The following is a 27,894-nucleotide window of genomic DNA, read 5'->3' as shown; positions in this document are numbered from 1 at the left end:
TTTGCCTTTATTCAAGACTATTTTACTCACCTTTCCTTGACCAGGAATAGGAAGCATGAAGGGTATCTTAGCATCTGTGCCTATAACAAGAGGGTAACGCTCCTTCGTTACAGCATGTTCCACAAACGTTGTTTTTCCTTTTGGAGGGTTTTTCAGTAAATAGTGGTTTGGGAATCCATTCTTTAGCGTCCCATACACAAATATCTTGGGCATAACTCTGTTCATCTTGAAATCTAAGAAGTGTGTAAAGGGGTATTTTAAAAATTCAATAAGAAAATAAGTAAAAAAACATTTAAAAAACGCTAAGATTGAATGAGCAAAACCGGCGATAAGCTTATTGACAATTTTACATGTGGCGCACTTGTACGGTATTAAAGAATCTACATAAGCTTATGCCTAATGTCAGATACCTCGTAAAGTTCCTATAGCTAATTTGGAAAACTTAGAATATGATAAATAAACTTTGAAACTGTGTTTTCCACCTGCAGTTAGCTAAATTAAGTGAATATTCCAGGCAACCGGAATCAGCACAAACCAGGGAGACAAAGGTAACACAGGAAGCCCACCCCATACCTTGGAGGGTCAGGTGCAAAACGCTCCCGATCACCTCTCCCTTGAAGACATAGGGTCATGGAGCTAAACTAAAGAGTTGTATTTACCTAACAAAAAAATGAAATTTGAATCACTGGGAAATGGGAAATAGGTTTTTTTTAAACTACAGCAAACTGGGATTTTGTAAAATGGGATTGGAAACTTCCTTTTGAGATAGCTGCAGACCATCTGTAAAATGAATTAATCTCAGTATCAAAAGCATGCCTTTTGCAATGCTGATTACCTTGAGAATAAGATTCTCTTTTATCATTAACACTGATATTATATATCTTTTCAATTTTTGCCAATTGTCTAGTTTTCCCATCAGTGCCATCTTCTCATATCAAAACTGTTAATTATAGATTTTAAAACTAAAAGAAAGGAAATTTGACATTATTTCAGGGGCGGCAGAACCGGGGTGGCTGGGGGGGAGAGCATGTGCTCCCTCACGAATTTTTTTGGGGGGGCTGGGCCCCCCACAAAATATTGGTTCACATGAAATATAAATGCATAGTTTCGATTTTTAATACTGTTATTGTTGTGTTTTTTCAAGTGCCCCCTCAAAGATTTTTTGCAGTGCCCTCCCCCCCTCCCCCCAAAGATTTTCAGCTTCCGCCACCCCTGTATTTTTAGGATTAGTGGATAGATAATGTCTGTCATCAACCATGCAAAGTTTGTGATGACATGCAAAGGAGTGGTCCTTTCCGAAAGGACCACTCCTTTGCATGACAGGTTGGGAGCAAGTTGCAATCTCAATTTTTATATTCATTGGTACAGTTATGTAATACATAGGGACTGTTCACTAATTATTATAAGACTGGGAAATAAAAGATAAATTAGATGTATACTTTTATATTTTAGTTTAATACATGATCCCCTTATGAATTTTGAAGATAAAGATTCTTCAAAACCCCTGGGCCCGGTTGTACAAAGGGTGGATAGCACTATCAGAAGGATAAATCTTATCCAGTGGATAAGATTTATTGGATAACAGCATTGACTTATCCACTGGATAAGGATATATCTGCCAGATAGTGCCATCCAGACTTCGTAAAACCAGGCCCTGATGCCATAAAAATTATGTCACATGGCCTTTCTTTTTGGTGGTTCAGTATACCTGCCAAAAAAGTTATGAACTTTGACATATATACATGCATGTCCCTGCCCTTCTTTTGAAATAGCGTAAACATACTGCTTCCCTAGACAATGTTAGGGACTGTCCTGCCGAGAATGGACTATCATAATTCATAATATATCTCATATTTCAGTACAAAGATCTTTTTTTTAAATCTGACTCCTTTCGTGTTATGTATAACGTATTTTACGTCAAATTTTGAAGTTGATATTTATGGCAAAATACAAGGAACACTAACTTAAATTCTCGTAAAAAAATGTCTTCGAATATATTTTCTTTTCTTCAAATTAAACAAGAGTTAAAGTTACGACAATCTTGTTAGAGGTCTTATACGCTAAAAAGCATAAAGAGAATGCCAATTTAATTATGTAACTTCTATCCAAGCTTCTTTTTTAGATGTTCCAACATCCATTCAACTGTCACAAACCACCATGAGTTCGGCCGGTAAATCGAATTAGAAAAAATGCTCATCTGAGAAGCTGGAGAAAGAACATGAAGATGAAGATGCTGAATTGAATTAAAAGGTGGCCAGTGGAAACCAATTCTAACGTCATCTGAATCCACTTTTTCTTGCTCTAAAATCTTATAAGCCACCTCCTTCATTTTCTGTACGAGTTCCAGTTGCCGACCGTCCAGTGATTTGGGGTTTCCATAATGCACTTTTGGAATTATTAAGTAGTGATATTTTGCTGCAGGTTGAATGTCTGGAAAGGCAACAAATTCCTCATCTTCGTAAGCTATTTGTGCCTCTTTTTCCTTTGCAGAAATTTTGCAGAAAATACAGTTTTCCTTTCTTCCTGGCACTTCGTCCGCCATGTTTGTTCAAATAAGAACCACAGGCAACCCAACATGGGTATTTATAGATTTGGAAAAAATTTCTAATTTATCTTATTTATTTTTCTAGGTAAAGGCATTCATTATTTGTAGAATATTAAAAAGGTCAAAAACGTTTTTAAATCGTTTCATTTTCCTTGATGATTTTGGAGCGATGAAAAACCACAGGCAACCCAATCCCCGCCTGGGCATGGTCACTCAATTACCTTATTTACGTTACTCAAAAATAATATTGAATAATGCTAGACTAGCTAGCTAAGAAAAGAAGGAAAGATGCCTCGAATAAAGAGTAAAATATTCTAATTTTTAAGGTTTGTTTTCCGGTCCCTTTTGTCTGCGGTCCTCTTTGGCAGCGCGAAGGAGAAAAATGAGCCGAGTAGACCTCAGTCCTTTTGGAAGAGCACTTCGATCCACATGTGAGTCATCGAAAGAAAGAGAAAAAAGAGAAGATTTCTACTCAAGTTTGATCCCGAATTTCTGCCTTTATTCTCCTCGGCATTCTGCCAGGGAACCTTATACTAGTAGAACTATGTCTGATGATAAGTCTTTGGAAGATTTTTTTGCTAAAAAGAAAGCTAAAAAGGGTAAGAATAAGAACAAATTTACGACCTCGGATGTAATTACCAAGCAAGTCAGCCAACCCAAGAAAGATGAATCCAAAGATCAAAGCAGTAAAAAATTTGCAGCAACAAATCAGGCTATATCAGGAAAGGTATGAAAAGAATATGAAGCGATATATTATTTAGGCTTACGCCTTTATACCGTGAGATGTGATTATGACTTGATTTAATTTCTAAACAAATTTTGACTATGTTCGTGCATAATCAGCCGGTTCATTCAAACGAGAGAAAAATTCAGTATGCCGACATAATACTCCTATTATGTAATTCAGGCAGAAAAGCAAGGAGGAAATTTGATTTAATGGAGGTGAACCGAGTTATGGTTCACCACTGATTCTCAAGATCACCCTATTTGGCACACACGAGAGGGGGGCTGTGAAAAGCAAGGGATTGTAAATGAATTAATTTGAAACAAACTCACACTCAATATGTTTTGGTAGGACAAATAGGATCATAGTTCTATGCTCTAGACTGGTTTTACCTAACCCAGGAAATTGTAGACAAATAGAGTGAAGTTATGCTTTTTATTTTGATGGAGGTGGGGGGGCAGGGGTGGGAGGGAGAGCTGTGTGATTTACAGGCTCCGTTTGGTTCTCTTCAGTGCTTTGAGGGTTTTTCCCTGGCTTCTCTGGTTTTCCTCCCTCCAAAAAAAAAATCAGTTTCTAATTTCCAATTTTTTTCTCGGCAGGATTAACCTCCTATATCTACTTTCACACTATAATGCAATAGAAGTGGTTGATTTTTAATACTTTTTTTATTGGTTATTCCTTGGACAGACACACCATATGTGTATTATAAAAGTTCTTCAAAAGAATTCTCCCTTCAGGTTCTCTGGTTTTTGCCCTCCAAGGCTTAACAACTCATGGTCCATGCACTACTCTCACAAACAATGCTGATTTATTTTGCATTTCCTCATAGGAGGATGAAGAATGGATAGATTTCCAGCAACCACAGGAAAAGGACTATTCTGGCTTAAGAATAGGGACACTACAAATATCGTAAGTATCTACAGCTCAAATTGATTGGCTAATACCAAGTGAAAATGGTTTGGTGATAAATGCTCTCCTCTCACCTCTGAGGTTCATTGATATTGAGTTGGGTGGTTCTATTCCTGACTAAGTGATTTTTCCAGCTTTCTGGTTTTCCTTCCTCCTCTTAAATCAACCCTAATAAATTCAAACTGGTTAGAGCTTTGCTCCAGGGTCATACATAACATGGATCTTATAGCAGCTGCCAGACACCTTGGATGACTTTAAGTTCAACCCACATTGTTGACTTGTGGTGTTGAGCGATAACAGGTTTACTGTGCATTAAGTAGGAACTCATCCTCCCCCAATCTTTTTTCCAAAGTGATAAACAGGAACAAGAAGCAAATGAAGAAGAGGAGAGAGAAGAATTTAATGAAGATGGTAAATAAATAGCACGAGCTAGATAGTATAGAGGCTGTGCACCATCACTTGATGGTAGCCATGACAGGAGGCACAACAATAGAGTCTTTCTCCCTTGGGAAACTGAATTCTTTCTCATGTAAATTAGATTAGACCAGATTCAATATTGTTCCTGCCTCCTGTCCTGGCTGCCATCATGTGATGGTGCAAAGACTCTATTTTTATACCTCCTGTTATGGCTGCCATCGCATGATGTTGCAAAGACTCTATGGTTGTGCCTCCTGTCATGGCTTCCATCACAAGATGGGGCAAAGACTCTATTGTACTCAGTATTAGTTCTTAAAAAATACTGACAGGCAAACAATTATGCCCTATTAGTCACTGTTCATGGTTATAGGACAAATTAGTTTAAGCTCAGGCTCAACTTTACTGGGCAAAATGATCAGCAAAAAAAAGGTTTGATTGGACAAGCTCCAATTCTGACTGGACATTGTAAGATGTCTTGTTGTTTTATAGCTCTGACTGGGTCTTTGGAAATTGCTCACAGGTTTGGTGAATTCAGAGATAAAAGTAATCACCAGCCAAGGGCAATGTATGGTCAAAATTGACATCCAAATGTATCCACAAATTCTTTTTGCGGATACAGGTTGTGTCTACACTTGCACAGAATTTTGAATTTTGTGCATTGCCAATAAGAAAAACGATCCGTCAAAGGGACTAGGCACTAGCGTGCATCAGGGTGGATCAAGAAATTTCCAGATATGTGTGGACAGTGAAATCAATTCAAAAACAATTCAAATACGCTGCATGTGGACGCAAACGTTTCTGTATCTCAAAAAAAAAATTGCGGATACAAAAATATCCAGATATATGTGGACGGGACCTCAATCCTGTCTATCCAAACACTTCTTAGGCTAATCCTTTTAATTGGTCATATTTTGACCAGGCCAACGTGGTGTGGCTGGTCCATGCCCAGCCCAAAGACATCAGAGATCAGCATTTTTGAAATAACTTTTCCAATTCAATTCAAAAGTTTTTCAGACTTGGCCATAACACACAGATCCATGTTCTTTGCAATTTTACTTTTTCTAGTTTAAGAATTTTGGTTAAGTTTCAAAGACCTTGGAAATGAAATGGAAAAGTCATTTTAAAAATGCCAATGTCATGTCATGTCCAGCCATTGAACAGCTGTTTTTTGAGCCCTGTCACTGATTCTGTCTTCGTAGCTTTTGGATGACTGCTACATGAAATAAGTACTGACAGTATGATTACTTTACATCTCCATATTGATGTTTCATCATTTATTTATCAAGGTGAACTGTTAGCTAAAAAAGAAAAGGCTAGTCCATGGCAGCAAGCTACAGCCCAACAAACAGTCCAAGCAAGTAAGCCCGAGGAAAAAGAAATGCCTAACGTAGTGGGAAATGTTTACCGTCCACCAGGAGCATATAAGCCACCAGGAATGAGAAATAAATTAGCAATGAGTGGAGGGGTCAAGGGGAAGGCTCCTGAAATCAATAGTGAGATTGCATTTCCATCACTACAAGCAGCAGTGCAGGACAGTAAAAGGTAAGCTTACCATCACATGCAACAGCAAGTGGAGTTTGTTAGGTCAAGGGATTTTCTCTGGGTTCTCCAGAGCAATTCAATCTGCAAGTCCATGATCTGTCTTTGATGAGCACAGAGGTTGTTTCAGGGTATCAATTTCATTTTCGTTTATTAGACCAGACCTCTAAATTTAAAAAAATTATATTTATGCTTTACAGCAAGGAGCCAGCTGGAAGTAGAAGCTTTGAGACGGTAAAACATGGCTCTAGATCATCAGATAATCCAGTTGACAGAAGGCCCAAGCTGGACTTGGAGAACAAGTATGATGCACTGAGACGAAGCTAAGTGCATAAACACAATGACACCCAACATCATTGCTGGTATCCAATAAACAAACACAAACTGGAATTGATGAAAAGAAATATGGATTGCTATTTTTACTGGTGATGCAGACTGGATGGACACCCCTGCTGAATGTAGCTGAACATGTTTTGAGAGAAAGACAAATTGTCAAAAAACTAGAAGTGATTGGTCATGTTAGAGTACACTAATATGATAAATGAAGTAACCAGAAATGTATATAAACTTAACTAAATACCTTATGAAAGTATGTATTCTTTTTTTGATTTGATCTTCATGAAGTGGGTGGCTTCTCACCTTTTCTTCACACATGTGAGTAGAAAATTAATCTCTTCCTTGATTCAAGGTGTTCAGGGTTCTCTCTTCCCTCTCCACCACCTAGGTTAAATCCCAATTGCCCTATTTCACTATGACGTCACATCAAAACAATCTGATTAAACGCAAAGGATTATGGTCGTCGGAGGGGGTCAATTCAACGCAAATTCACCGAAAATTGTTCTAAAACCCGTATCAATCCACGAAGAGAAGTAGAATAGCCAGCAAACTCTCAGAATATTTTTTAGTACATATTATAGGCCATTTTAGATTAAACTGTTTCGCTAGGAGCAAATTTTGTTGAATTTTCTATTGGATTTGGTGATTCTATATCCCCCACATAAACAAGCAGTGACTTCATAGTGAAATAGGGCAATTCAGTTAGCGAGTTAGCTGTGCCCTGACTTTCATCACCCCAGAGGTTGTTTCAAGGTATCAATAAAATGTGAAGGTATTTTTCAAAGAAATTAGTAGGTTTCTGTTTTGTACAAAATTTCTGCAATCCTGGCAACTTCTAAGATGAAATGACTTCTTGTCTTCCATCGACTTCAATCAATCACAAGGTTATTCCAACAAATTTGTGATTATAACATCTAAGTTGTTTGATCTCCAGCTTTTTTTTTTTTTGTTTGTTTGTTTGTTTTTGCTTGCTCATGATTGGCTGCAATTTGGAATGCTTTGTTTTCATTCTACATTGTGATTGGCTGCAATTTGGAATGCTTTGTTTTCATTCTACATCGTGTTTGGCTACAATTTGGAATGCTTTGTTTTCATTCTACATTGCGATTGGTTACAATTTTAAGAACGGTTCTGGTAAGTTGGATTGCCTGTACAAATAGAAGGTACTAACTCAAAGGTTTGCAAATATTTAATGGATAGAACTTAGCCAATACACTACCCTAAAATTCAGCAGTCTCTCCCCTTTCGTGTTCATTCACCATCATCCCATCATGCCAAAGTTACATTTCGGGCTGTGACCAGGGCTCTCATTCTTATTGGTAACAGTTCAACATCCACTGTTGTAATTGGCCACTGCCATTGCACCAACTTACTGATCAGTGAGAGGATCTTTGCCACCCTTTAACCAAAAAACTTTGGTGCATCATAGGTTGCCTGGATTGCAGAAACAGTACAATGATAAAGGTATCTTGATTCTGCTATAACACTGTAATAGAATTCTTTACAAATTCTCCTTCTGACTATTTAACCTGGACGTTCTTCAGGAGTACCAGAAAATAAAAATGTGCTGTACTAGAACAAGAAATTAGTATAAGAAGCCACATGTTCTCGAGTACAATTCGGAATTGATAGGTACAAGTGATGTTTTGAATGACAAGTTTTCAAAATTCCGAATTGCATGAGGAGATTGTTTATTTAGAGTGCAAACAATATAACCGTGAAACTTTAGTATCAGTAATACTAAATAGCACAGTTTCATGCAAATTCCATTGTTTCCTATGGTTTAATTAGCACTATTTAGTACTATTTAGTAATTGGTGTTTCACAGATTAATTGTTTGCACTCTATAATACACAAGACAAAATTGAGCAGCTTAATTGAAACTTTAGAGTACAATTAAAGATTTAATTATACTCCTTTTCTCCAATCAGAATGGAGTAATTTTGTTGAGTGAATTATAAGACTCGTAAGGCATGAACATTGATGAACGTAGATGAACATTGGCTTACAGACTGTGATTGGGTCAGTTTTGACTGATGATCAATGCCAATGGATTCTCATTACATGAAAAGTATATAGTGTACATGCATTTGACGAATAAAAACTAAACTGGGGTTAAGTAAAAGCAAATATTTTCTGCCTTATCCTATGACAAAGACACGACAATAATTTGATTAACTGAATATTGGGTTTAAAAAATAATCTATGGTGATGGATATATTAACCATCTTGCCCTGGAGGTTAGATTCATGTGTCAAGGACCTTAGAGCACTCTAAAAATTTGAGAAGTAGCATAGTTGACCAATAGTCTAGGGTGTTGAGAAACGTAGTGGAGAAATATTTAGAAAACGCAAGAGCGTGCTGGTTGCAATCATAAAGCACGCGGGGTTGGTAGAACACGAGAGAAGTGTTAGGAGAAGCACGATGAGTAGCCGAGGGCTTCTCGACACTTCTCGGGTGTTCTGTCAATCCCCCAAGTGCTTTATAACTCCACACAGCACAGTAAGCAAGTTTTTTTATTTCTTTTATAAGATACAAATTTCAATAACAGTCGTTTTTTTATAGGAATGACGCAACTGAAAGTGCGTGCGCGTGCTGTGTGCTCTCATAATCAACGCGCACCCAACCAATCGACATTTATAACAGTTATTTTATAATGTATATCAACAAAGCGTGGGTCCTCTCTAGCAGCAGGTAGGGGGACTCGCGATCGATGCCAAAGATATACGGGTTTAACTCGCGGATTTACGAAGACGGGTACAGCAGATTTACCGCAAACGGAGGTTAAAATATCTTATAAATATACGATGCACGAATGTAAGAAGTTCGTTAACGACTTTTGCATAATTTGTCTAAGACCTAAAGTTATCGTACCTAAGCCAGAACCCTTTTGGTGTTGTGGTAAAAAAATGCAAATAGAAGATGACACGTCAGCACAGTGTTACGAGTGTGGTAAGAATATTCGTAATGCCGTACCAAATGCTACCAAAGAGCAATATTACGCCAATGGAGGTCGTAAGAAAACGCCATATAAGAGAATAAAATACTTCAGAGACTGGATGAGTCATATCCAAGGTTATCGACCGGTATATTTAAACAACGAAGTAAAGAAGAAAATCATAGACCATTTAGAAGAGCCAACCCCACAAAGCCTACGGAAGACATTGAAAAAATTAAAACTAGGGAAATATTACAAAGCTATTCCCTATCTTTTGTCTGAAATTACCGGTAAGTCTATTCCTGAGGTTTCTGATATGACAAAAGCCGAGTGGATGTTTTGTCGGCTGGATAAGGATATTCCTTATTACCCTAACGTAATTTACGAAATATTTTACAAAATTGACCCCAACCACCCCCTATTGGGATGGATTCCGAGGCGACAATAACATATTACGCGTAATTCATACGATGAATTTATATTACGCGTAATAATTTGCCAAATAAGGTTATGCAAATAATTCATATTACGCGTAATAATTCGCCAAATAATTCATATTACGCGTAATAATTCACTGAATTTATATTACGCGTAATAATTCACTGAATTTATATTACGCGTAATTTCTAGACTGACGTTCGATATGTAAATAGAATCCCGTCACGCTCTTTTCGAAGCAGATGTTTACTGAGCAAGCTTTCTTTGAAGCTCTTCTTTCGCTTCTTGATAGATCTTTTTGCGAGATTCCTCGGAAAGATCTTTTACGACTGTTTTTTCCTTATGTCCGTCTTTAATTTCTCGTATTTGTCTTCTTCGGCCAGAATAAGCGAGAATTCTACGTCGTCTATCTTTCTGTCACGCAAAGCCTTTGAGACAAGGTCGGTAATAGTATTTCCTTTAGCCCTAGACAGAGCTATTGTCGTGTCATGCTTGGATATTTTCGTGGATAGCTTTTTCATAATACCCGTAGCAACAGCCGAAATAATACCACAAGCTGCCCCAACGCCGGCCAAAGGAACTCCAACGATTATTCCCGGCCCAGTAAGCGAAGTAGCAACGCCAGAGCCCGTTAACACAACAGATATGGATCCTGAAGTTATCGCAATCTTATGTAGCGTACTCCGGGCTCTAACGTACTTTTTTCTAACTTTTTCATAGTGTTTTGCCTGCCCTTCCAAGTAAGCCAGGATTAAGTTCGCTTTGTTGAGCCTAAAGTTTTCAGCGTTTAGTTCGTTAGGTGTAGTATAGGGAACATCTGGGTACAACTGAGGTGCTGATGGTATAACATCCATTATATATACTAATGTACGACGCTTTTGGGAATAACGTAGAGGAGCAGCCACATCACGACAACCGGGATTACTGGAATTGGAGAGCATTTAGGAAGATGTTTCCACATGCAGACCCCAGTAAGTTCGAAAGAAGGCCCGATGGTATTTACTATAACGGCTCTAGGATGTACAGCAACGAGGATTTGAAACCTACGCTGGTCGATCAGATAGACAATCAACTGAAGAATTCTGGTTATATCGAACATAAGCCCGTGCAAGGTTGGTCAAAGGAATTATTGCTTGGTACCGGTACTTATCCGATACCCGCGGTTTCATTTGATGAACATCCAAGTTTGGATTTGACATTGAACATGCGGATCTCTAACAACCATTCCTTTCCGTTAAAGGTGCGAGATATCTTCAAAAACGTGCCCATTAATCATACCACCGCTAAGGAATCTCATGAATGGTTAAGTGGTCCTAACATGCGTTATTGGCCGCAGCAGCTGAACTTTGCGGTTTGGTGTGCCACTAGCGGCTGTGGGGTAAGCGCAAACTTGATGAAGAATTCGATATTTATGTTTCACTTTCACTTCACGGTTAGAAGAATACTGCATGAGATGGGTGTTATTGCGCTGCCGGGAGATGCCACGTTTTATCCAAGAGATAACAAATACAGCGTGCCGGCTTATGATAGACTTTGTAAGGAGTTTGGTGTTGTAGGGAAGGATTTCCGATGCACTACGGGCGCTAACAATGGGCTGGGACACGTTTGGGCTTATTGGGGGATTGGTGGGCACGAGCTAAGCGATAAGGAAGTGCATACGCTGCGGTTGCAGTGGGACACTGGGTATCACAAAGAAACTCACGACAGTAGCACCTTCTTTGAACCAAATGCCAAGACCACTAAGGAAGTCAGAGACGGACCTCTGTTCAAAGACGAGGGTGGTAAGTATGCCGGGGCCAATCCACTGATTATTAAGATTACCAACGACGAGCAAACGAAGCAATACTTTAATTTCATACCCCCAGAAGGTAAAGGACTAACCAAAGCCGGCCTTGCCCGTTTGAACCGCAGCATAGAAGCTTACGTGTATTCCATTTTGGGAGCTCAGGTAAACACCCGATCCAGCATAATCGGAAATACGGGCGCCGCAGAAGAAACGCGAGCCGAAGCTTTGATTCTATTCGAAAGTTCGATCTTGGAGGGCGACATTAGCAAGGGCGTACAGCGTTACCAACTAGCCATACAAAATTCTAAGGCGAGGTTGGACTACGCAGTAGCCCCGGGTTGTTGGTTAATGCCCAGTAATTTATCTATAAATACTGGCTCTGTAGTAGGATACAACAATAAACTGCAGCGAGCTACTAAGGATATGAAGTTTGGGGCGAATGACGTGAACTCTGATACTACCAAGGGCATTCCTCACTTCGTAGAGGAGCCAAAAAAGTCACACGAAACGAAGCTACCCGTAGTTAAGAAACCATCAAAGAAGGTTATGCCTGCGATACCTGAGGAATATGACCATAACTTACTAAAAGCCGGCTTAGCCACCGCAAGCATTGGTCTGAGCTATTATATATGGCGATGAACAACCCCTACGTAGCTGGAGTAGATTGTGTTTATACGACTTACACAGGCGAGAAAAAATACACCCAGGCATCTTGGGTTGATGTCACGGGCATGTCCGTGAATTTGAATTACTCAGGAAAGAAATTGATCCTTTGTAGTATTTGCATTGGTACGAGCAGCCATGCCAACGTCGGCTTTAGGTTCCTGGATGAGAATGGCGTACTGCAGCCTATGCGCGCGAAGACAAACAACAGGGAGCCTGCGCATTTCTCCGTAGAGCCGCCAACGAATAGCGCTGAGAATCTTACAACTTGGACTCTTCATATGGTTGCCAACTGCCATGGGAAGGTAAAGCTGCAAATGCGCGTAGACGATACGGGGAGCGTTTGTGTGAATAGCATAGAAAATCAAAGGGACACGGCTTATAACCATTTAACCATCAGCACTCTTACGGTGCTTAGCCTTTAAATATATGAATCCACATTGGAAGGAAACCCATTACGTTTATCACTTAAGGGATGAAACTTACACCGGTCGCGGTTGGCGCGATATTGGGATGTGGGTTGAAGTTGGAGGCCTTGCATTGATCATTTGTAGCATTGACATTACCCAGGCGTATGGTAGTATCATGGGATTTAGGCTAGTTGATGAAAATGACGAGCCTTTAACACCCTTTAGAACGTCAACCAATAATCGAGAGCCTACTCATTTCTCGACGCAGCCATATCCATTTAGTTCCGAGGCGTTTTACGTGGCTACGTTTCAAATGGTGGTTAATTGTAATTACGTTAAGTTACAAATTCACCCAGATGGTTCGCGCGGTAGTTACGTAGCTTACGTAAATAGTGCGATTAACAAACCTAATAGAGCTTGGCATCATAAGACCATTTCTACCATGACCGCCATACCACTAGTTCCGCATTATCAAGGCGGCGCGAATACTATCTTTACTTATCCCCAGTCGAGGACGCCTCGGACACCCGACGACGATAAGCCCGACATAACATACAAGGATAAGATTAACCCTTCATCTTCTTCAGGAGTACCACTCCAATAGCGACGACCAAGATCCAAATGTTATTCCCCACGAACTTCAACAGTTCTCCGCCGGTCCTAAGTACCAGGCTAAGGACGCTACCCAGCAGCCCAGGAAGACCGGCTGCCATCTTTTTTCCCAAGTCCGTTAGTCCCTTACCTAACTTGCTTACGCCCGCGCCTGTAGCCTTAAGCGTGGATAGGATGACTCCTACTACGGTACTAATAGCAACCGCAAACGCCAGCGGAATACCATACTTCACCAGAGCTCTTTTTACCTTTTCCTTGGTGGTAAGCCCCAGCTCTTTTTCCAGGTTGTCCTTTTGCGCCCGTAATTCCGCAAGGCGTATTTCAAGCGTATCTACTTCCTTTTGGGCTGCCTCCCTTTCCTCTTCGGGGCGAGCTTGGTCCGCAATTACTTCTTGCTGCCGCTCTATTTGCCCCTCCAGGTCTTCGATAGCCTGATCTCTTTGCCGGATTTGTTCCTCCTTAGTATTGATTTCAGCCATTAACCGTCGCCGTTCCACTAAAGAGCCGGCTATGGTGGTTTGTAGGTTATCGGTATCGTCTTTAATTAGATCCAACTCCTGCAGGGCGAGGTTAAGAGCCCTTTGAGTTTGATTTCTTTCACGTCGAATTTGGGTTCTTTGGTCTACCAACTCAGCTATTTCTTGATTTTTAAATTCGACTTCCCTCCTATGTGCGTCGGCAAGCCGTTGGTTTTGCTTCATGTATTCCTCCTCCCTTTCTTCCAACGTTTCCCGCAGTGCTTCCACTGAGGCGCCAGAGCTTTGGGCTTCTCCTAAGTCCTCCCGTGCTTTGTCTAATTCGCGCAGGGCCTGATCCACCTGATTTCCTATTTCTTTTATTCTTTCATCTTGATGGGCGGACTTCTTTTCAGCATCGGCAAGTAGCTGACCTTGCTTTGCATATTCTACGTCTTTTTCTCTTAACTCCCTTTGCAGATCCGCGGCACGTTTTTCCGCGTTAGTCCTTTCGGTTAAGTTGTGCAGCCTTTCTAACAGGCTTCTAGTAGCACGCTGAAAGCCTCTTAATCTCAAGACGTCACCCCTAACGTTGCCCTCCTCATCAAAGAGGTTTTGCGGTTTTGTCCAGCGGTCTTTGTCGGGAAATCTTAAGTCTTGGACGCTTATGAGGACTTTGTTTCCCTTTTCCGTGAGCTTTACGTCGTCAGCATCAAAGTTGTCGTAGCGCAGCTCTAGCTCTTGCGTTGCCCACTCTACGGTTTCCCGCGCGGCTGCTTCCGGCTCGCCCATGTTTTGAAGCTCTATGTGCTCACGCGGAAACGTGTACTCGCGTGCTTTGGGATGTCTTAGGGCCTTTGCAATCCTATCCCTTAGGGAATCGTCGACTTGTTGGGTGGGAAGCAGCGGTTCTTCATCACCGTCGTTAATGTCAGCCTGACCTTCCTCAGTGGTGGGATCGAAGTCGGGGTCTGTTCCTTCTACTTCCATTATATATGATAAGCTCAAAGTTAAATCCCAACGTATTACCTAAGCAGGTTGGCGGACTGAAAGCAGAACGCACCTTTCACCGGGTCACCTTTACCCCCAGCAGCGCAAAGCCAGGGGAAACCCTGTACGTAGGCGTGCCCCGCCTAACGGATAACCTAGTATTGGTTCCTGGTACCTTGGCTTTAAGGTTTGACCTAGCAATACAACCAACCACCAAGGACAAGCGCTATACCGTCAATAACGTGGGTAGGAACCTCGTTTCTAAGATGAGAATCAAGTTCGCAGGGGAATCCCTCTTGGATTTGAATAGGTACGACCTGTACACCACGTATAAGGATCTGTGGCTAACAGCCTTTGACCGTGCACAAAAGATAGAGCAGGGAATTGGAAGCGTTATTCTTCGTAAGCTTCGCAGCGATACTAACCCCGCGCCTACGGACTCCAGTGGAGCAACCGCAGTAGCAGACGCAACAAGGGTAAAGACCGCCTATGGTAGCAAGTACGTTATCCCTTTGGATTTCGAAGTAATTACGAGTCATGGTGTGTACTACCCCAGGCAGTTATCCGAGTTACAGTTTGAAGTAACCTTGGCGGACACTACGAACGTCATAGGAGGAATGGACAGCGCAATTAGCGGAGCCGTGGATCCCTATTCTATCACCAACTTAGAGCTACAGTACGAAACGGTGTACAGCGAAGAGCTGGCCCGTAGCGCTGGCATGGAATACAGCTCCGGGAAGGCATTCTTATACGACCACGTAGTAATGTATAAGACGTTTAGCTTCTTGGATAAGACGGATGAGGTTATCAACCAAAGCATTAACCTCCCCCGAAGAAGTCTCACGGGGCTAATGCTGGTGTTTGCCAAACCCTACGAAGCCGGCAAGCGCAACTCCGAAGCCTTTCACAACCCCAACATTACCAACGTTGGCGTGAATATCAACGGCGTTCCAAACAAGGTCTACTCCCAGGGAATAAAGCCCGCAGACGTGTACAGGGAGGCAATGCGCAAGTTTGGTGATCAGATATCCCCCGCAGAATTCTTTAATGATAAGTATGCGCTGTGGATCGATATGCGCACCATTAACGACGAAGACCTACATGGCCAGGGTTTGCGGTTGGTAAATACGCAGGACGGCATAACATTGGAGATCAAGCGCACCAAGAACGCCGGTGCGAGTGACGGCGACAAAATAAACTGCTACGTCTTCGTCGTGTCTGACGCGCAACTGAGCGTAGAAATGAATCAGCTAAAGAGCGTTGCCTATTGATCCACTCGCTCATCCTTTTGATAAAAAAATATCGTTGGTATATAATGCTTCGCGTATTCGAAAACAACGAAACCAAACTGCAATGCATAGTGCAAGGCGAAACTTTGTACTTCAAAGCAAAGGAGGTGGCTTTGGCGTTGGGCTATGAGCGCCCTAGAGATGCAATTAGAGCACACGTATCTGAGAAATACCAGAAAAAATGGGTTGATCTACAAGGGGCTGCGAATCACCGCTCCTTTACTACGCAACCAAATGCCGTGTTTATATCCGAACCTGGTTTGTACGAACTGATATTTAGCTCCAAACTACCCAAAGCTGTGGAGTTTCGTGATTGGGTCTTTGAGGAAGTCCTACCCGCGCTAAGGAAAACGGGTAAATATGCAATAGAAAGGCGGTTTGGCGGCCCAAACAAGTTAGTATTCAAGATCGAAAATGAAGCCGACCTACACGCGAAGGTCGTCGACTACACACGTAGGTTTTACCCCGATTTCATCATAGCGCCGGGTCTTGGCGAACTTCAAGATTCAGACAGCAAGCGAATAACCTGCTGGCGAAAAGGCTACCAAGCCGGTCAACCCGACCTTTTAATCCTAAATGCGCATAAGAAATACCGCGGGTTGTGTATCGAGTTGAAAACCCCAAAAGGAAACGGCGTCTTATCCGCGAAGCAATCTAAGAAAATCTCACAGCTTGACGTAAATGGTTACCTAACGATGGTTAGCAACGATTACGACATTATCTGCCGTGCCCTGATGGATTACGCGGATGGCATTCGTATTCCCTGTAAGGGCTGTGTAAAGCGGTTTAAGTCCTACGCCACTTTGAAAACGCACCTAAAGATATTCCATAGGTATAATGAAGCTCAGCTTGACTCACTGGCGTGATCTTGTCCACGGTAAAGCATACGAAATAAAAAATTACGTCGTCTTCGAAGACATCGACCGTTTACGGTTAGTCCTCAAAGACTTAGAAGGCAAGGAATATTCCCTTTGGGCGCCGGATTGCGTGCGGTACGTAATTCAGGGCGAGGAATTCACCCACTTACGCAGCTATGGTAAGGTAAATGGCCGATGGAAGTTTGACATTGAAAGAAGAGTCACTCCATCTCCTCTTTGTAGTTAAGCGCCCGCTGCGCTTTAGGATCCGCGGAGCACCAATGCCCCACAAAGGATCCTTCGGAGAATACCCTGTCGCAATGAAGGCAGGTGTATTTTTTACGCGGCTTACGAGGGGTAATGCAGTCGGCAGGTAGTTCGCAAGTAATACAGTCCATATATTGAAAGGGTAATTAGAATGCCTCCTAAGAAGGCGGCTGCGTAGGCTAGCATATACCTTTTAAAAGGGGTCCTTATATTTATTAATGTTTCTTCTTTTCTTATTGAGTTCTGCATACCTTCTCCAAAAAGGGTCCTTATATTTATTAATGTTTCTTCTTTTATTCTTAATAAACAATCAAAGAATATTAATAAATATAAGAGTGTGTTTTGAGACTCTTTGCGCAAACCCTACTTTACTTACGGGCTTTCCTTACCTCCATGTTTTGAGCATGCCAATCATCAAAACGATCCAAGTACTCCTTAAAACCGCGGGGACAATGCTGCGGGCACAAACACTGCCAGATATGATCATCTCCTTTCCTTAAGCCGCCACACGCGTCACAGGGTGCACTCCAATACTCTGCGTTCTCCCAGCGCGTACCTTCGGCGCGGTCGAACTCCGTAAAGCGTTGGTCTATTTCTTTCTTACGAAGAGTTAACTTCCTTATGGTTTCCGCTGGGCAACATCTCGCAGCGATATCACCATGCTCCTCGCATACGACGTCCAAATCATAATTACCACGACATCTATGTTGATGCCATGCGTCCGTGAGACCTTCATCGCAGCGCGCACACACATCCTTTAAGCACACCCTATTTTCTTGGTGGTATTGCAACATTTGGGGCGTGCTAAAGAGCCGATTGCAATCAGCACAACGTCTTTCCTTAGACTTCAAACACACCCTTCCTTCCACGTGATATCGCAGCGCCTGTTTACTGCTAAACTGCCGGCTGCAAGTGCCGCAGGTGGTAACGTTATCCACCTCTTTAAAACATACCTTCTTTTTTTGGTGATATTGCAAAGCCTGTTTGCTGCTGAACTCCCTGTCGCAATCCTTACACTTCATTATATAATAAGAATTTATTAACCCTTATAAGGGATACTTAATAAAGTCCTGCACGCTTTCTTTTGCCCAACCGGCCATCGTCAAAAGCGCACCAAACCTCTCCGCGCGCTTCAGACCGCACATTTCATCGTACAATTCCTGCACGCGCTCTTTTAACCGGTCTATCTCCTCCCTTTGCATTTCTATGGTGTCTCTTTTATCTTTTGCGTCGGTGGCAATCCTTCTTACTGCGTCCACTGGGTCCATCGTATATATAATGGATCCGAACCATATTCCTTGTAACGCTCTGATAGTAGGACCCACCGGCTGCGGAAAGACCCAATTCGTCGTGGAGCAGCTATTTGGACCCTTTAGATACCGCTTTGACTATATCGTGCTGCTTTGCCCCACCTACGTGAATAACCGCACCTGGACGGGCATAGGAGTGAAAGATGACGACTTCTTTGTGGACATACTGGATCCTAACGAGTTATCCAGCCATCTTAAGTTCTGGCACAAACAACTCCCTAAAGATACGCAAACCCTCCTTATACTGGATGACATTGCCTGCGGGGACGACGTAAAAAGGCGCACCTCCGAATTAGTGAAGCTCGCCTTCAGCGGTAGACACGACAATATCAGCGTTTGGTTGCTCTCGCAGCAGCTTACCAGTGTCTCCAAGCCTTTTAGGGAAAACATAGGATCTCTCGTAGTATTTTATACTCCAAGTAAGTCTGACCTGGAAACCATCTTAAGCGACTACGGCGGTGAGATATCCAAGGAACAGTTGCATGAATACATGCGGCATTTAAAGACGCACCAACATTCCAAGATGATCTTCTCTTTGAGGTTTCCGTATTCCATAAAGATATATGGACATTGAGCAGCTCTTAGATGAAGTCCCCACACAGTTAGACGAAAGTAACCTCAAGGAACAACTTAACATCCTTGTGTCTTCGGGGAAGTGTAAAGAAATGATAGGCAAGGAACTTACCCATGAGCAGGTTAATAAGCTGTCAGAAGAGGAAGTTAAAAAGTTCCATAAGAGGTATGAGGCTGCCCTTGCAAGTAAGACCACGGACGCCGTAGCAGACTCCGCTATCCGACTTGCCACCAAGCTCCTTGGACTTGCGCTGCCTATAGACGACGTGGAGCAACTGCGGAAGGACATAAGCGAGGACTACGTTATCGCCCAAGAACTTAAGATAACCTGCGGGTGGTTGTCTTTGAAGTGCGGTAAGTTAATGGCAGTCGCCTCTGCGGCACTTCACGTAGCTCAGCACGTCGACTTGAAGGAGGTACTAGGTTTCTTTGGAACAACTTGGAAGGACTTCAAGAAGGATAGAGAAGTCGAAAAGGTCTTCCAGGCGGCACTTGCCGAGGTACCTGATCAAGTCGCCTCAAGTACTTAGTCAAGTCGTTGTCAAGTCACCTCAAGTACTTAGTCAAGTCGTTGTCAAGTCACCTCAAGTACTTAGTCAAGTCGTTGTCAAGTCATTGCCAAGTCATTGTCAAGTCGTCATCAAGTTACTTGTCAAGTCCTTCAAGTCCCTTAATATAAGATGAGTGGCACCGAAGAACAACCACCCGTAGAAGATACCAAGATTACTAAGGCTAAATCTCCAGGCAGAGTTGCCGCGGGAAAGAAGCTCGCGGAGATGAATAGGAAGAACAAAGCCAAAAAAGAAGAAAAGGTGGAGGAAAAAGAAGAGGAATCCTTTATCAATCCTGGGTACGTCATTGGCGCGTTAGGAGTCGCTATAGCAGCAGGCAGCCTCTACTTACAATGGCGGGCTACGAAGCCAAAAGTAAAGTGGGAGGCCGCAACATATCACGCACCTGTGGAACCGGCTGTTAGAAAAAGTAAGATCCCTGAAATGGAGTAGATTTATCACCCGCGGCGACCTAGATTTTCCTTCTCGCTTTGTAATATAATGTCAACCGCGTTATTGAAAACTGTTGAAGAAGCAGCTATTATTACTTCCATCGTTGCGGGTATTGGTTGGGTTGGTAAGAAAGTGCTCAAAGAAGACTTTACTGAAGACCCAAGCAGGAGCTTCGCTAATTTTGCTAAAATGACCGCTGCCGTAGGCGGGGCTATCATGGTAAAGGATTACCTACGGAAGGAAAAGTACCTACCTACGGTGTGATTTTCTAATATATAATGGCTAGCGTGGTCGTAGGTGGAGTTATTGCAGCTTTAGCATTCACTGGAGCTAATTATGGTGGTCAGTATTTGGATAGATTAGTCAGAGGCGACAAAAGCGGAGATTTGGCCGCCGAAAGGAAAAGGCATGATTTAGCGCTGGAGAAATATCAAAGGGACGTGGCAGCTTGGAATGAAAAAAGACAAGCTTACAGGGATTGGTTGGACAAGAACTACCAAGACAAAATGCAGGCGGATAAGAACTTCGAAAATACAGACTACGCCTTTAAACTTTATGCGCAAGCACACCCCGACTTTAGAATGAGAAAGCCTCAGTTCAAGAATTACTACCAGCCTTCTAAGAAACAAAAAGATAGTGAGTTGGTATTCGTGGGAGTTGCAGGGCTGGCGGGAGGCGTGGCTTTGGCGTATCTGCTCTAAGCTGCGCTTAGCCTCTAGTGGCGCCTTTGGCGCCTAGAATATAATGATCGTCTTTTTGGAAAGCAATAAGAATAACTTTACCACTTATCTGAATCCTCCCATCCGCGCGGAAAGGGTTCGGTTGGTTAGTTGCTCTTTGTACAATTCTTGGTATAATTTGATTGGCGGCTTTGTCATCGGAACTTCCGGCGCCAAGCCAAAGTTACCAGATTCCCATTACACCCCCATAACACTGGCTAAGGAGCTAGCAAAGCATGGATATACTCTTACCACAGGATTACCCCATGAAATGAAGTTCAAGAAAAATAGTGGAAGCGCTAATTTGAAGGACAGTTCATTGGTAGAACTCCTGGGCCTTACTAGTACCACGATAAATAGCGGCAGTACATATGATGTGAAATGGAAAGTCGCATCCTCTTACGAAGTCTATTGCGACTTGGTTCATAGTTACAACAATGGAGAAAAGTCTTCTCTTATGTCCAAGTTTCTACCCAAAGGTAGTCCATTTGACTCAGAAGAATACACTCCCATTTCTTTGAGCTATGATTTGTCTAATTTGGTAGAAAGCATAAACATCACCATTAAAGTGGACGGAAAGACGGTGGATTTTAACGGACGTAAGATCAATCTTGTCCTATCCTTCGCTTGAATCAAGCGAAGCGCGATTCTATTCATATAATGGGCCGCGTAGAGGACAAACTCAAAAGGATTTACTATGGGCCTGAAGGCTATTGGAAAGGAGCGTCGGCCATCAAGAAACTCGCGACCGCGGCCAGGGTATCAGATGAAACGGCTAAGAACTGGCTAAGAAAACAAACCCTCTGGCAGGTTTATCTTCCCGTGCCTAAGTACATTCCCAGGCCCAGCTTTACCGTAAATACCCCTAATGAAGTTCATCAGGCAGATTTGCTTTTCTTACCGCACGATAAGGTGAGAAAAAAGACCTATAGGTACGCTTTGACCGTAGTTGATATCGCAAGCAGATACAAGGACGCCGAACCCATAACCAGCAAGGATTCTGGAGAAGTCGCAGAAGCCCTAGGTAGGATTTATAAGCGCGTCTTGAAATGGCCTAAGCTGCTGCAAGTGGATGCGGGGACAGAGTTCATGGGCGTGGTTACTAAGACCCTGAAAGACCACGACACTAAGATTAGGAGAGCCGAAGCTGAGTACCACAGGGGTCAGAGCATCGTCGAAAGATTCAATAAGACCTTGGCCGAGCGTCTCTTTGGGTACCAGTATTGGAAAGAGCTGGAAGATCCCTCCAAACGCAACAGGGAATGGACTCAGAGGCTCCCCCAGGTCGTCGCGGCTTTGAACAACGAGGCGGCCAGGGCTACGGGAATAAAACCCAAGGATGCCATAAAAAAGAAACACGTGGAACACAAGTCCTACGTCAGAAGTTCGAGGGCGGTCGGACTGAAGGAAAAAAAGCTACCCCGCGACATAGTGGTCAGATACCTCTATCAGCCGGGGGAACTCGAAGGTGGCAGTAAGAGAGCCACGGATCCTAACTGGTCCCTGGAAACGTATGAGATTTCAAAGTCCGTCACCAAGGAAGGGCAACCCGTGTTGTATTACCTAAATGGCCCAAGTCGCGGATTCGTCATGGAAGAGCTGCTCATAGTCCCCAAAGACTCAGAGTAGCGCAGCACCACGCGCCCGATTACACTCTAGGCATGTCAGCCTTACGTTGCCTCTGCAATGCCCGCGTTTGTTGTTGATACGATCCACGGAGAACTGCTGATCATCATTCGGGTCAAACCTCCATAGTAGAGGTATGTTGCATTTGGCACACCGTGCCCCTTTCTTATAGACGTCGTCCACGCATAGGTCAAACTTTATCCCCGCATAGCGGGGATCTTTGCTCTTTTCTTCGTCGTGCCGCTTGTAGCGAAGGAGTTTCTTAGCAATGTTCTCCTTTGCTATGTCTTCTGGGGTGCGGTCGTAACGCATTTGTGGCCCCCAGGCTCTTTTTAACTGTTTTGCGTATTCCACACGGCTTACAGCGGTGTAGATAAGGTTGCTCCAACACAGCCGCTGGTCTATGATCCATAAGGTTTCTTTTATGGTAAGCCCCTGCGCGCTGTGGACTGTCATGCAGTAACCTAAGCGCCAATCTGGGTGGGAGGTAATTTTTTCCACCTTTTCTATGGGTACCCAGGCTTTATCATGTGTTACAGCATTTTGTAGTTGGATGTCGGTACCAGGTACCCAGACATCTCTTTTTTGCATTCGGGTATCGTGGGGTTTGTAAGAAACAGGTACGGGATGTGTAGGGAAGCGCTCTCGGTGTATATTTAGCAAGTCTTTCTGTATGCGAGACTGTGATGCGCGTTTGCTGCTTAGCACCAAATCCTTTGGATGCCATGTGTGAAGGAAGTCCTCGTATTTCTTCGCTCGTACCCTCTTGCGTAGTATCTTGTTTTGTTCCGCGTCACTAAGGCCCCGAAGTTCTGCTTTCAGGTTTCTTATTTGATCCTTACTGCGGTAGTCGGTGTTAATTTCTTCGGAGTGGTCTACCATTTCTTTTAACCATTTATGGGGCATCTCTCCGGTTATTGGAGGAGGCTGGCAAGGATCTCCGGCGAATATCACTTGACACTTTCCACGGAGGAATTCTACAAATTCCTGCAGGATTTCTAAAGGAACGGTGCAAATCTCATCCCAAAGTATCACCGGGGGTATGTCGTGGATGGCTTCTGGTACCCACTTTTGACCATTCCAGCGGAAGAAGCTGTGGTAGGTCTGCGCGTCGTAACCCATCTCCGTTAATTCTCTTTCCAGACGGTGCGTTGGCGTTAACACCTTTATCTTTGGAAAGAGTTCCAAAACCCTGGTAGTTTTACCACTGCCTCCCGTTCCGTAAAGGTAAGAGAAGCGTTGGTAAGAGATTGGGTCCGCAACCGACGGTAGAGGCTCCCCGGTTGGTTCCACGCTACCGTAAAGATGTTCTCCGTGATATTCTACACGGCCTCTCCATGCTTTTATCTCCTCATCTTTGACGCGCCATTGACCACTTTCTGCAAGTTCATCGGCAGTGTAGAACTCCTGCATCTTCTCTAACACTTCTGGCTTTACATACAAGGAATCCGTGGCTACGCGTGGGATGTCCTCTTTGTCAAACCGTAGCAGCATTGCTAAGAGATTGATGTGCGCATATGCTAGCATGCTGGCACGCAGATGGTAATACTGTGGTCGATGGTCTTGGTAATAACACAGCGCATTCCATTTCTGTTCTTTTTGACCTTCTATGAAGTAGTCCCATTTCTCTACGGATACCATTGTTCCTTGGTCATGTGCACGTTTTATGAGGAAGCTTAGCTCACCGGCGTCTGTTATTAAGCGTCGCTGCATGTGTTTTTCGCCTTCTTTTGCGCCCTGTGTGAATTTACCTATGACCACACGCGCTGTGGGGTTGTGCTCTGGAAGCCATTGTGTAAAGGCGCTATGGCAGAGTATGGCTTCATGCGCTGTGTATTTTAAAAGCTTGCGCTCTTCGAGGAACTTCAGTAGGGGTATGGGTATCCATTCTTTCTCCTGCAGGTGCTTCCCATACCACGCGTAAATTATGGGATGTAAGTCTTTTGCTAACTCCCAGGTGGTCAGTCTGATGAATCCCGTTGCTGGGGCGTCGTAGTAACCCGGTAGTGACACCCTAAAGAATTGGGAGTCTGGATGTCCGTAACGGTCATAATACTCCTTACAATCCCCAAGGCCTTTGAAACTGGCGGGGTAACAGTGTTTCATATCCAACGACACGTACTCGTCTTCGTTGTACTCCATATTCCAAAGACCGCCGTGACCGTGTTCTACGCAAGCTTTGGAGATATCTTTGAACTCTTTTGGGGTAGGTTTCCAGCCGTTCCTTTTCTTCGCGGCTAAGAAGTCCAAGCTGCGAGAGCTGAGCACTTCGTCTGAAAAGTCCTCACCAAGGGTTTCGCAGGCGCTTTTAATGCGTTGATGTTCCACTTCTGGTCGGTATAAAGTACCATCTTGCGTCATGAATTGACATCCTTCTGAATCCATTAACCAAATAGAATTCTCATGAACTAATTCTGTCAATGGGGAATTCTTATAGACCTTTGTCTCCTTCTTTCTTGGGAACCTCAACTCCCTCCACGCGTGCGCGTTATGTTGGTAAATGACTATGGGAGCACCTTTGCCTTCGTATTTATGCGTTCCTGGGTAAATAAAGCCGTCGGTGATATCTTTCACATGGATTCGCCTTCCTAACGTGGTTTCCAACTTCTTGATGTTTTCGATGGTTCCTCCAGTTTTACGAGTAGAATGCTCCCATTTCCTGATGGCTTCTCTTCTTTTTGGCGTAAGCTTACCACCCCGAGAGGAATCCTCGAAAAACTCCCTAACCAGCTTCCCAACGCAGTTACCAGGATGTCGCATTGGTTTAAGCTTCTTAACGTCCGGCTTCTTAATTTCGTATGCACCGTAGATGACCACGGTAACCGGGTAAGCGACCTCGTAGAAGAGCATGTCTATTCCCTCAAGTGCTCCCGGTCGTGTGTGCTTATTCAAAACGAACAGGTTCTGCTTACCAGACGCTCTGATAGGATTACGACCCTTTTCTATTATCCACTCACCGTCTAAGTACTTTACGAATGTCAACTCCAAACGGTAGTCACCGGCCGGCATTCTGTTGATTATCTTTTCAGCCATTTTGTGATTCATAGTTTTGTCTGTCTTTCCCTCCATAAATGTAGCGAAGACAAAGTCAGCGTCTGAGTTATCCATCACCTGATTTCCGAGCCTGCGCACAGTTTTGTTTTGAATGTCGTTGATGGTGGCCATGTATATCTAAGGAATATTTTAACCTCCGTTTGCGGTAAATCTGCTGTACCCGTCTTCGTAAATCCGCGAGTTAAACCCGTATATCTTTGGCATCGATCGCGAGTCCCCCTACCTGCTGCTTCTCTTAACAGTCCCTGTGTTTCTTTTAGATATCATAGACAACACAATGATAAGCACTAAGGCACATGCACAGTCTCGAAGCACGAATACACGGAGCAATTTTCTCCGCAACTTGTCTCGCAACAACGTTGCGACACAAGCAGTGTGAAGGTGCTGACCGACACGGTGCAACATGCACTGCATGCAACATTGCACGCAACAGGACTGTTGCTGCGTATCTACTCCAAACTTGTTGCACGCAACTTTGCATGCAACAAACCTGAAGTTGAATCGCGCTCTACTCAAACAAATTTTATCATGTGAACATGGCTGCAACATTACCTCCAACGTTTTGAAATTTCCTGCCAATCAGCTTGTACCAAATTTATAAATTTATATAGGCTGACACAAGCGATGTTGCGTGATTTCGTTGCAATGTGTGTCACCCCGATTTAAATTTGTTGCTTGCAATGTTGCACCGCGTGTCAGCACCTTAAGAGCATTGCAGCTTGTAATCTACAGCGCAATTTGAAAGAATGTTGCGAGACAAGTTGCAGCAATAGCTGCGAAAAGTAGAATTCGTTTCCACTTTTGGGCAACGATTGCATCTTTCAAACACTCTTGCAAATTGTGTCGCAACGCTGTTGCGAGACAAGTTGCAGAGAAATTTGCACGGTATAATCGCAACTTCAGGCACCTTAGAGCGTGCATTGTGTGCAAGCGTACTTTCGAGTCAGACAGGCGAACCAATCACCATTGTAGCAGATTTCCCAATGGAATTATAATCTTGTCCCACAAACAACTACTCATTATCTGTTTTAAAGAGTACTACAAGGACTACGAGGCAATTTTATATTCTTTTCGCAGGACAGTAAACTATTGAAACACAGAATCAATTTTCAATATCTTTATAATCAATTTTCCGCAATCAGAGTTTTAAGTTCTGAGATATTCAAGACAATTCGTTAAGCTTGGGGGACATAGCAACGGTAACTAAGAGGAGTCAGAACCATGAACAATAGCCTTTTCTTTCCTAGTACCCGTTAGTGAAGAGTCGCAACATGTGCATATGTTGTTTATAGTAATGATTTTACACCGTGAAAAGATGAAAAAAACTTAAGTAAATAAAGTAAGTTTTTTCATCTTTTCACAGTGTAAAATTTACCCTTTTATCATTACTGTTTCATTAGAAACACCGACGCAGCTCACACTAGTTTTTAGCTAGTTATCTCTTCGTATGTTGTTTATAGTTATGTTTGTCCATGTTACAAGAGGAGATGAGGCTATCAATAACAGTATCAATCAATTACAAGAGTACAGTAGCGTAACACAAGGGAAACCGAAAACCTGTTTGTTATAGAAGGATGCACGTATTAAACAGGGTGCGCCAGCACGATGAATGGATCTGAAGCAACTTGAGCTGGAATCATGCCTAACAGGAACTCCGGTCACACAATGTATTTCAAAATTGTAAAATCGTATTGGAAGATTGCCATCTTTCTGATTTTAGTGGAGTATAAAAGATTTCTTGTTCTTCTTTTGCTCTGTCATAAAATGTTTTGTTATTTGAGCATATACGCCCTGCACTACGGGAACCTGCGCCTCCGCAGGAAGACAGCTAGATCTTTTAGTCGTTATGATACACTTAACAAAATTACTCGATTCTGATTGGACAAGGGAAGTACAATTAAATCGTTAATAGTACCCAGTTTAATTAAAAGTTGCTCAATTTTGTTGAGTGTATTAGTAAACAAAAAATCGCACGATCTTCTCTCTTACTCGTGATGTTTTGAAAGTTCTTGTGATGGTCCAGCCATGTAAGGGGGCAGGAACAATACAATCGTTTTACAAGAAAAATAATTCAATTTCCGAGAGCAAAGGAGTTTATTCCCTGAGTTTTAATGTTCTGCCATCTAACCACAGGCAGACCAAGCTGTATTATGGACGCCGGCACGTAATGGTGCAAAGCCTCTATTCCGAATAGTCCCTTTTCTCATTCCGTAAATACCGCTGTGTTTTAAGACACAAGACTCATGTCCGCAGGCTTAGCCTCGCTTAAGAGTAAGTCATTTGCAAATGTCAATATGCAACTTGAACAATACCAATGTTTTGAAATCCCACGGACTTTTAATGGCTTCTGTGAATAGCTGACTTATAAACAATGCTAAGCCTGTGCAAATGAGTCTGTGGTCTTCAAAAACAGCGGTATACATTGAATGTAAA

General features: G+C 42.9%; 3 protein-coding genes across 5 annotated transcripts in view; 1 reads left to right on the top strand and 2 right to left on the bottom strand.

Moving 5' to 3' along the window:
* Positions 1–27,894, bottom strand: part of LOC116291776 (putative gamma-glutamylcyclotransferase CG2811) — a 35,987-nt gene that overhangs the window by 1,912 nt on the left and 6,181 nt on the right. The window contains exons 1-2 of one of the 3 annotated variants that reach the window (XM_031698985.2): positions 483–553; positions 31–233 (exon numbers count right to left, since the gene is read on the bottom strand). In XM_031698985.2, the coding sequence (XP_031554845.1) occupies positions 31–225 (195 nt within the window). In that variant the 5' untranslated portion in view covers positions 226–233; positions 483–553. Of the gene's footprint in view, positions 1–30; positions 234–410; positions 554–27,894 lie in introns of those variants that run through there. The other 2 variants (XM_031698984.2, XM_089027471.1) reach the window with 2 other exon arrangements.
* Positions 2,102–2,542, bottom strand: LOC116291777 (adenosine 5'-monophosphoramidase HINT3-like). Its single transcript, XM_031698986.2, has one exon. The coding sequence runs from the start codon at positions 2,540–2,542 to the stop codon at positions 2,102–2,104; it is 441 nt and encodes a 146-aa protein (XP_031554846.1).
* On the top strand, positions 2,965–8,600 carry LOC116291778 (protein CDV3 homolog). Its single transcript, XM_031698987.2, has 5 exons — positions 2,965–3,272; positions 4,099–4,178; positions 4,531–4,589; positions 5,882–6,137; positions 6,335–8,600. The coding sequence occupies exons 1-5, from the start codon at positions 3,090–3,092 to the stop codon at positions 6,459–6,461; spliced, it is 705 nt and encodes a 234-aa protein (XP_031554847.2). The 5' UTR covers positions 2,965–3,089; the 3' UTR covers positions 6,462–8,600.

The sequence above is a fragment of the Actinia tenebrosa genome, unplaced genomic scaffold (assembly GCF_029948245.1).
Source record: "Actinia tenebrosa isolate PJP-AT-01 unplaced genomic scaffold, QUT_ActTen_1.0 PGA_scaffold11__36_contigs__length_13525064, whole genome shotgun sequence".
Taxonomy (NCBI): domain Eukaryota; kingdom Metazoa; phylum Cnidaria; class Anthozoa; order Actiniaria; family Actiniidae; genus Actinia; species Actinia tenebrosa.
The sequence above is the reverse complement of the archived record's forward strand: the minus strand, read 5'-3'. Positions and strand labels throughout refer to the sequence as shown.

Coding starts and splice junctions, on each gene's coding strand:
- LOC116291778 (XM_031698987.2), top strand. CDS start 3,090: ATGTCTGATGATAAGTCTTTGGAAGATTTTTTTGCTAAAAAGAAAGCT. Junction 4,179..4,530: donor ATAGGGACACTACAAATATC/GTAAGTATCTAC, acceptor TTTTTTCCAAAG/TGATAAACAGGAACAAGAAG. Junction 6,138..6,334: donor GCAGTGCAGGACAGTAAAAG/GTAAGCTTACCA, acceptor TATGCTTTACAG/CAAGGAGCCAGCTGGAAGTA.
- LOC116291777 (XM_031698986.2), bottom strand. CDS start 2,542: ATGGCGGACGAAGTGCCAGGAAGAAAGGAAAACTGTATTTTCTGCAAA.